The sequence below is a fragment of the Sus scrofa genome, chromosome 4 (assembly GCF_000003025.6).
Source record: "Sus scrofa isolate TJ Tabasco breed Duroc chromosome 4, Sscrofa11.1, whole genome shotgun sequence".
NCBI lineage: Eukaryota > Metazoa > Chordata > Mammalia > Artiodactyla > Suidae > Sus > Sus scrofa.
The window spans coordinates 91,706,570-91,717,513 of NC_010446.5; the positions used below are offsets into that span (position 1 = coordinate 91,706,570).

General features: G+C 37.2%; 1 protein-coding gene across 1 annotated transcript; it reads left to right on the forward strand.

Moving 5' to 3' along the window:
• Positions 6,121–7,179, forward strand: LOC100625595 (olfactory receptor 6Y1). Its single transcript, XM_021090814.1, has one exon. It carries the CDS (start codon positions 6,121–6,123, stop codon positions 7,177–7,179), a length of 1,059 nt encoding a protein of 352 aa, XP_020946473.1.

The window sequence follows — 10,944 nt, forward strand, 5'->3', positions numbered from 1 at the left end:
CCTGGTCTAAATGCTTTCTGCTCGTTTCTCCATGCAAGCTGACCATGCCTGAATGGACCTGAGAAAAGAATTATAAGTTACGTCTCTGAGAAAATAGTGAGTTGAAAAAAGACATCAGATATTTCCAAAAGGCATACTTGGCCAACTTTTAATTATTTATTAATGTAAAGGGAAGCAGGGAATAAATGAAAACCATTTTAATTTAAATCATTGAGTTTTTAGAGCTTTCATTTTATTGATTTTTATGAATAGTTTGTCTTCTTTTAGCCTATAATTAGTAGTGTGCAGCAGTGTGAAGTTGGGGTATAAACTAAATGAATGCATATATAAATTTCAATTCAACAAGGATTTTTGTAGCATCTATGTGTATTAAGCCATATGAAAGATGTTAGGGATTCAGAGGTACTGGGTTATCATACCATTTTAAGACTCTATTGAAGAACCCACTCTAGATGAAAAAAAACTGTTTCTCTAAAATTGCCCAGTGGTTTGCCCTCCTAAAATACACCAATTTAATATATCAGCCCAACTCTATGCCTTGCATAGTGCAGAATCCGTGCCCTGACTCAAGAGACAGAAAGCGAGAAAGTGACAGAGAAAATAAAATTAGTCTATGAGAGTATGCTATTGAATATGCACGTGAGGAGAGGAGGTTATAATATAGGTATGTAAGTACATATGTCTGTTTTTATGTTAAAAACAGGCAGAGGCTGGTAAATGTGACAGTGGGGTGCAGCCTGGATGACTTACAACCCCTTAGAGGATAAAGAAGTTTTCTCTTCTCTTCAGAGTGCTGTAAGAGGGAGAAAGTAAGCTTCCCTTTGCCCTGTGCTGAATGTTCAAAAAATTCATCAGATTATCACATTTGTCCTCAATTTGGGATGCTGAGATAAACTGCAAAGATTAACCAGGTTCAAAGTGAGACCTATCAAACTTAAGCCAATTTTCTGAAATTTCCTAGGTGGAAATAAAATCAGTTCAAAACATAAGCCATGGTTTTGGAGAGTTACAAATGATGCATGGGACCAGGGATATGACATAGATTTTTTTTCTGTCTTCAAAATCAGCTAATTAATAGAGACTAGGAGGTGCAGAAGGAGTTACTCCTTGACAGATAATTACACTGTCCTGCTACAAACTTCGCAACTACAACGCATAGAGACCTGAAGCATATTTGTTCCTAAGAGGTACTGGGAAAAGAGGGTGGACTAGAATCATATCCTTTTAAAAAACTGATTTGAAAGGAGTAAAGATGTGTTTATCCTCTTTAGAAAATGCCTTGCCATTAAGGGTCCAAGACTGGAATGTCTACCTCTAACTAACTATATTTTTTTCTCATCTCCCTACAGGAGTTAGTAGGTTGAGAACAAATAATTATTCTGCCACATCTCTCACCACCTGTGTCCTTCTCTGGAGATTTCTAGGATCCTCAGTTTGGCCAGCCCAACCTCCACGTGCATGTCCGCTGGCATGGCAACTTCTATATTCCTCCATTTCTGGGAGCACTTTGACCATGTAAGTTTTCTCCCCTGCGCCTCACTTCTGGTCTTAGGCATCTATTCTCCACAAACAACAGTGCCTTGGTTCCCTTACCAACCCCATCATAATCACCATGCTGATGAAATCAGAACTAGAGTCTCCCCTCTCATGGAAGGCTCAGTGGGATAACGTTATTCCTACGGACTGTTTTCAGAATGAAAGTAATCCTTAAATCCCATGTGTATTATCCACAGCTTCCTGCCATTGCTCCTCACTAAATATCCCAATTAAGCTGGGATCATACAAGGAGGATGACCACAGACATAAGGGGGAATAACAGCCACATGAGAGAAAAAAAAATTGAATGGTTAATCTAAACAAAGGTATGAAGACATGAGACAGAGGTGATTAGTAGGGTTAGGGTGGTTTGAGATTAATGGAGCTGACATCTTTTTTCAGAGAGTGAAAGCTATTTTTGCACAAAGCAATAAGACTTATTCTTTGAAGCTCCAGAAAACAGGCAGAACCCACAAATGTGGCAGCATTACGTTCCATTGGAGAAAGCCCTGTATCTCCCAATCAGAAGTTTTCTTTTTTAAAAAAATATGTCTATATTGTAGATATTGTTTTCTCTTCCTAGAGAGGTTTAGACAGAGGTTGGGTAAATACTTTATGTGCTGGAAGTTCACAAAATTAGCAAGAATTGAAATCATTTGAACTCTCAGTTTCCTTGCAGCTCTAAGATCCTGTGCTTCTTGAGTTGCACATAACCATTCTACTTCTTTAGTAATGTGTGTGTGTATGTGTAATTAATACAATAGATCATTAATTGTGAAAGTTTATAAAATATAACATTTTGAAAAACATTGCAATTGTAAGACTCATGCTAACTTTTAGAAATCTGTTCAAATCAAGTTAAATTTAAGATGAAGTATCTTTCTAATGCTTAGATTATTGGCCCATAGAAGGAATTAAATCAAATGGAATGTGTAAGATAACCAAATATTAAAGTTTGCCATGGACTGAAATGTTATCACTAAATGGTTACTCTGCCAATATATAGTTGTTTGATATTGGGAAAATCACTTAGGCACTCTAGGATTTACTTCCCCTATGTGAAAAAAAAAAAAAGAAAGAAAGGAAAGAAGGAGGGAAGGAAGGAAGGAAGAGAAAGTTGAATAACATCCCACAGATTTTAAAATACTATTATTCTATACGCAAAGTCCATAATGGAAGCTGAGTGTGGGCTACAAGGAACAGGGCTGCTAGCACTATATTTGAGGTCCAAAGGGCTGAAACTTCACCTGGCTCTTGGTTCTTATACTGATACTTGGAACCTTCACTCCCTAAAATTTATTCCTCAGACAGGGTGCATTTTAAACTGTTTTAAAGGTACAGTTTAAAGCTTCCCCCTTCGTATCTGGCAGTACATCCCTTTCACAAAGTACAGTTTTATGCTCTGAAGAAGGAAGAAAATAAATAACTGACTTCATAGGTCATCCTCTGCCTACTCATACAGAAAAAGCAGTGGGGAGTTTTTCAAATACGCATATTTTATTTCAATTCTGTCATTAAGCAATTGGTTGTGTGGACCTTTGACATTTAATATTTCTGGGTCCAGTGGGCCTTATGACATTTGTCCTAGCTCACTCCCTGATTTTGATGATCAAATGAAATAATGTGCTTTCAGATATATAAAGTGGTATGAAAATGTGAGGTATCATCTGCCTATGAACATGCTGCCGTATACTCAGCATATCCTCCTCAGGAATCCATTTGCTATAGAATTTCTGTGGGAGGAAAGTTAGTTAACTATGTAAGCCTTGCTACCTTCTTCATATATCTGCCAGATTTATTGTGTAAACAGTCTTCACATCTACTAGATGTGACTAAAATGATCTAGTCTTGAAGATTTGTAAACTAGACCCCTTATTATATTTACATTGCATGTGACTTTTGGCAAAACATACTATCTCCTTGTACATTATTTTTCCCATTTATCAATACAACTATCTCTTTAATATTTATGCTCTGTAGAAACATTATGCATATTATAAACAGAGAGAATTTTGAGGATCAAGTGTGATCATTCTCTACTTCTAATTGTTTCCTTCTTTTACTTGACCACTAGAAAGCTCAAAGCTAAGTTCAGTACTTTAGTGATAAAACCGCTCAGTCAGATGTTCTTGATATAATGCTGTTTACACCCTTCTTTTCCTTTTATTTATTTGTACCTTGATCTTGTCCTCACTTAGCTGGTGATGCTGCATTTGGACTTTTATATTTCTGCAGGAAGCAGAGGCGGAATAAAAGAATGTATAGTTTTGGAGTTCCCATGGTGACTCTGTGGATTAAGAACCTGACTAGTATCCATGAGGATGTAGGTTCCATCCCTGGCCTTGCTCAGTGAGTTAAGGATCCAGCATTACCACAAGCTGGAGCATTACCAGCATTACCACAGATGCAGCTCAGATCCTGAATTGCTGTAGCTGTGGTGTAGGCTGGCAGCTGCGGATTCATCCCCTAGCCTGGGAACTTCCATATGCCATGGGTGTGACCCCCCCCCAAAAAAATAAAGCCACAAAAAAAAAGAATTCAAAGTTGCTGTGACAACATCATCTACTTTATTTACTAATCCTTAGTGTTAAAATTAAATGAGCTATTTTTATTTCCAGGTTCAGGTATAATATACCTACTCTGAGAATGACAGTATCTATTGCTAAAGTCCTAAGGATACATTGCACCCCCTTATTTCTAGAACCATTCTTAAAACTGTGTAGTTCATCTAGGATTATTCTAGGGGCACTGGAAAGAGTTCCAGGAAGAAAGGACTTTTGATTATAATTCCCTGCCTATGCATTTCTGGAATATAAAAAACACTTCCAGGGAATGAGCCGAAAGAATTCTGAAGACTGGTATTCTATTACTATGAATCAACAAAGTGCCTTCCAAACAGTAACCCTCAGGGGTTAGAAATGTGTTCATTCATTTGTCCCTTTGAAAGTATGGAGATGTGGTGAGAAAAAGCAAGTATGAAAGTGGGTCTAAACTATTCATAAATAGGGTTCAAATTTGTTGAACTCTTAGACTCAAAGATTAAAAGAAATCAGGCTGAGGGAAAAGCTAGGGGGGATTCATAGACCTTCTCTTGTTTATAAGTTCCACTGTCCCACCACCTAGTAAATCCTAGACTTGTGAGAAAGCCCAAGTTTTGTGTTAATTGTGTTGGGCAGGGGAGGGGAACAGAAGACAAAATTGTTGATTTTGCACTATTTTAAATTGTTTGCCTTCTTGTTATCTGTGTATATTTCCCCCTCCATACATGGATAATTAGAAGTTGACTATTTTGCCTTTCTTTGGTATCCTAGGGCTGAGATCTAAGTAGGAAGAGGGAAAGGGATGGGATAGGCAGTTGTTTTCCAACTCTTTGACTCCATATTTGTTTCCTCAGGAAGAAAACAAAACAAAAACAAAAACAAACAAGCAAAAAAACTAGACTTTTCAATTGTCCCATATATTTGTGCCACAAAAGCAAGATTATTGAGAAATAGAGAATAAGAGTGACTGGCCCAGAAGAAAAGCAGAAGAGAGGAATCAAGGAGTAGGACACAGAGAAAGAATGGAAAAGGTAAGGCATTCAGTATCCAGTCGTTTTTAGAATGAGTCTCAGCTCAGCCTAGAAGGAGACCACAGGTCTTCTGAATTACTGATCAGGAATGCAGAAAGGCCCCTACTGGCAACAGGTATGATGGTATTTTATTTTGTCTGATATTACTTTCAAACAAGTTATTGGTCCTTTAATCTAATATCTTTGAAAAAGTCCCAGAGTCCCCTCCTCCCTTCTCATTAATGGTGGCTCTTATTTCCATCATTTAGATCTTTGTCGATTTTTTGCTAGTCATTGGGAGGATAGTGGTGTATCCTGAAAAGATAACAGCAAATATCCATTGGATCTTAAGCTCTAGAATTCATTAGATGCTCACAAAATGTGATGTAATAAACTTACATAAAAGAACTAAACTTCTGAAAGCTTATGTACTGTATTCATTTAGCTAGAGTGAGACAAAGTTGGCTTTGAACGTACTGTCTTCAAACTTGTAATCAAGCAATCTGTACAATGAATTGAAACATTGCCTTCTGAGTTATTTATTCAATTTTGTTCTCTGGGAAGCTGGTGAATATTCATATTGAATTTGCAGTGAATCCTGAGTGTTCAAATATTGTTTCATTCCAAGCTTTACAACATGTTAAATGGATCAAAAAACAGGATTCTATCAATTTTGTAGATAAGTGTAATCGTGAAACATATGAATTATACCTGGAGAATGAACAACTGAGTCTCCTACTTTCTTTCCATATGCAGTAGATGAAAATGTCTTGATTATAGTGAAAGGGTGGTATGGAGGCCCTCCTCCCATGTCCAAAGGTGATGTTTTGAAAAAGTACAAAACTGAGAGTTAGGAGGTTCCGATTTCTCTTCTGTGTGACTTTGGATGACTTCTTGGCTTAATTTTTTTAAAAAATTAAAACATAATATCCCTAAAGTATATTTTGGCTTAAAAGTTTTGATTCTAATCATAATGTGGAAGGCAGTAAAGATATAAAGGCAGGAGATTTTCTATTGGGATAGGTTTGCTGGGGATGGGCTCTATAAATGTCAATTACCATAAGCTGGTGCTTGGGACATGGAAAGAACTGATTTTGTCTGTGCTCACTCCACAGGTGATCACCAAGGTTCTGGAAGTAGGTAACCGTACAGTGACGACGCATTTCATTCTTTTGGGATTTCCAACCCATCCAGGCTTCCAGATGCTCCTCTTCTTTCTTTTCTTGGCAACCTACCTGCTAACACTTCTAGAGAATTTTTTAATCATCTTAGCTATTCGCAGCGATGGACAATTGCACAAGCCCATGTACTTTTTTCTTAGCAACCTCTCTTTCCTGGAAATGTGGTATGTCACAGTCATCGGTCCCAAAATGCTTGTCGACTTCCTAAGCCATGACAAGACCATTTCCTTCAATGGCTGCATGACTCAACTTTATTTCTTTGTGACCTTTGTCTGCACTGAGTACATCCTTCTTGCTGTTATGGCCTTTGACCGCTATGTAGCCATTTGTTATCCACTAAGGTACACAGTCATCATGACCAACCAGCTTTGTGGTACACTGGCTGCAGGATGCTGGTTCTGTGGACTCATGACTGCCATGATTAAGATGCTCTTCATTGCCCGACTCCACTACTGTGGCACACCTCGTATCAATCACTACTTTTGTGATATTTCTCCACTCCTCAATGTCTCCTGTGAGGACTCCTCACAGGCTGAGCTAGTGGATTTTTTCTTGGCCCTCATGGTTATTGCTGTTCCCCTTTGTGTAGTGGTGGCATCTTATGCCACCATTCTTACCACCATCCTCAGGATCCCTTCTGCTCAGGGACGCCAAAAGGCATTTTCTACCTGTGCCTCTCACCTGACAGTTGTAATTCTGTTCTACTCCACAACTCTTTTCACCTACGCCCGCCCCAAGCTTATGTATGCCTACAATTCCAACAAGGTGGTGTCTGTGCTCTACACTGTCATTGTCCCACTTTTCAATCCTATCATATACTGCCTGAGAAACCGTGAAGTAAAGGCAGCCCTCAAGAAGACTATACTTTGCAAAAGAAGTGGACCCAGGGAAGATGGGGCTGTGATTAATTAAAAATGTGTAGAAGCCCTTTGTGCCTGAATCAGGAGATGATTTTTGCATAGTTCTTCCCACACTCCTGATTTTGATTATCTGTCAAACTCTGGTACCTGAACACTGATTTCCCAAGTGTGTGTGTGTGTGTGTGTGTGTGTGAAGTATACATGTATGCATGCACAAACATGGCTAGAGAACCATATCTTCAAGAAATAGCCTCTATTTCTAGGTCATCAGGAAAATTTTAAATATTTTCTAAAAATTATTTGAAATGAAGACAGATTTTTCTCTCCCTAAGACATAAGCTATGAGAGGAGACATTTCTGTCCCTCTAATTTACTAATGAATCATTCCTACATTCAACTCTGTCTGGCACATAGTAGGTGCATCATAAATATTGGTTTAAAGGATAACTTAATAAATATATGTTTGAAGACAGAGGAGGAAGATGGGGATTGTGAGTACATTTTGATTTTATAGGCCTTCGTTTTCACCCTCCTTCCATTCTGATCGTTTCTGTTCTGCTTTGTCATTTTCACCTGTCTTTGTTTTCTTCCCTTTTAAATCACACACCTTTGTCCCATCTTCCCTTTTATAGATGCCTTTAACACCTCTGTCTTTCTCTGTGTCTCTCTCTGTCCCTCTATCTCTCCTTCTCTCTCCCTCCTCACTATCCCCCTCCTCTATTTTTCCACAGAAGATATTAACATGTTTTCATGTAAGTCAAATCACCATCTCATCTTAATTGACTCATTTGTAGATTTTAAAAAAAGTTCAATACAGATGGCCAGCAAACACATGAGAAAATGCTCAACATCGCTGATTATAAGAGAAATGCAAATCAAAACTACCATGAGATACCACCTCACACCAGTCAGAATGGCCATCATTAATAAATCCACAAATAACAAGTGCTTGGAGGTGTGGAGAAAAGGGAACCCTCTTGCACTGCTGGTGGGAATGTAAACTGGTACAACCACTATGGAGAACAGTTTGGAGATACCTTAGAAATCTATACATAGAACTTCCATATGACCCCGCAATCCCACTCTTGGGCATGTAACCAGACAAAACTCTACTTAAAAGAGACACATGCATGCGCATGTTCATTGCAGCACTATTCACAATAGCCAGGACATGGAAACAACCCAAATGTCCATCAACAGATGATTGGATTCGGAAGAGGTGGTATATATACACAATGGAATACTACTCAGCCATAAAAAAGAATGACATAATGCCATTTGCAGCAACATGGATGGAACTAGAGAATCTCATCCTGAGTGAAATGAGCCCGAAAGACAAAGACAAATACCATATGATATCACTTCTAACTGGAATCTAATATCCAGCACAAATGAACCTTTCCACAGAAAAGAAAATCATGGACTTGGAGAAAAGACTTGTGGCTGCCTGATGGGAGGGGGAGGGAGGGAGAGGGAGTGGGAGGGATTGGGAGCTTGGGCTTATCAGACACAACTTAGAATAGATTTACAAGGAGATCCTGCTGAATAGCATTGAGAACTTTGTCTAGATACTCATGTTGCAACAGAACAAAAGGTGGGGAAAAAAAAAGTAATTGTAATGTACACATGTAAGGATAACTTGATCCCCTTGCTGTACAGTGGGAAAATAAAAAAAAAAAAAGGAAATAGAAAGTAGCTTTACCATATATCACCTTATTTTATGTAAATGACTTTGCCTTCAACATTATCATTTTGATATATGAGAGCCCCTTAGGAAGGTACACTTGGAAAAACAAGAATTTTCACATGTAGTTATGAATAAAAACCAATGTATAACCCCTTAAAAAATAAATTAAAAAAAATAAAATGAAACAACTAATAAGAAAAAAAAAAAAAGTTCAAAGCCAATGATTGGCCCAATCGTTGTAAAAACCCAAGTAACATTTTAGAACTATCATTGCATTTTCAAGATTTTAAGCATTAAAATGACAGCTTTTCTATATTTCTTTACCATAGATTGTATGACTACTAACTTTGCACTTCTATTACAGTTTACTTTTTCAAAATTAGCTTTGTAAGTATGATTCCGTTAATAGATATAACCTTTTTCAAGTGTGTTTTTCAATGAATTTTGGAAAAATATATAATTGTAAAACAACAGTAATCACGATATAGAACATTTTACCATCCTTAAAAGTTTCCTTGTGTCTTTTTTTTTAATTAAATATTTTACCCATATCCCCAGATCTAGCCCCTGACAACTGATATGCTTTTTTTCACTTTAGCTTTGCCTTTTCAAGGAATTCATCTAAATTGAATCACACAATATGTACCCTTTTGTGTCAGGTTACTTTCATTTATCTATATAATATAGATGAAATATGTATATAATTATATACATTTTATATATAATAGTAATTACTTACATAATTACATGGAAGAATATATGTAATAGTAATTACATAATTACATGGAAGAATATTAAAGACATTATGGTATATATATATCATTATATATATATATATACACATATATACCAGTTATATGGAATTGCTGAGAGTTCATTGTATTGATAGAGTGTAATTTACTTTTCTGTAAATATAAACTTTTTAAAATTTTTTAAATTTTTTCTTTTTCTTTCTTTTATTGTTATTTCCCCTACACAATTTTTTTTCCCACTGTACAGCATGGTGATCCAGTTACACATACATGTATACATTCTTTTTTCTCCCATTATCATGCTCCATCATAACTAACTAGACATAGTTCCCAGTGCTACACAGCAGGATGTCATTGCTAATCCATTCCAAAAGCAAAAGTTTGCATCGATTAACCCCAAGCTCCCAATCCATTCCACTCCCTCCCCCTCCCCCTCCCCCTTCCCCTCCCCCTTGGCAACCACAAGTCTATTCTCCAAGTCCACGATTTTCTTTTCTGTGGAAAGGTTCATTTGTGCCATATATTAGATACCAGATATAAGCGATATCATATGGTATTTGTCTTTGTCTTTCTGCCTTACTTCACTCTGTATGAGATTCTCTAGTTCCACCCATGTTGCTGCAAATGGCCTTATTTTGTTCTTTTTTATGGCTGAGTAGTATTCCATTGTGTATATATACCACATCTTCCTATCATCTGTTGATGGACATTTGGGTTGTTTCCATGTCCTGGCTATTGTGAATAGTGCTGCAATGAACATGCGCGTGCATGTGTCTTTTTTAAGCAGAGTTTTGTCTGGTTACATGCCCAAGAGTGGGATTGTGGGGTCATATGGTAGTTCTATGTATAGTTTTCTAAGGTACTTCCATACTGTTCTCCATAGTGGTTGTACCAGCTTACATTCCCACCAGCAGTGCAAGAGGGTTCCCTTTTCTCCACACCTCCAAGCATTTGTTATTTGTGGACTTATTAACGGTGGCTATTCTGACTGGTATGAGGTGGTATCTCATGGTAGTTTTGATTTGCATTTCTCTAATAATTAGGGACATTGAGCATTTTTTCATGTGCTTATTGGCCATCTCTATATCTTCCTTGGAGAAATGTCTATTAAGGTCTTTTGCCCATTTTTCCATTGGGTGATTGGCTTTTTTGCTGTTGAGTTGTATAAGTTGTTTGTATATTTTAAAGATCTATAAATATAAACATTAATTTCTCCTTAGGAGATGAGGGTTGTTACAGTATTGTTACTGGGTGGTATGATAAATTTTTGCTTAAGTTTATGAAAATGCTACCAAATTTTCCAAAGTAGATGAATCATTTTATATTCCTGTAAGAAATGTATGAGACTTTCAGTTGATTTATGACCTCATCCATGGTT

What these genes read in the sequence shown, in the direction of transcription:
- LOC100625595 (XM_021090814.1), top strand. Translation starts at nt 6,121, where the DNA reads ATGGGCTCTATAAATGTCAATTACCATAAGCTGGTGCTTGGGACATGG.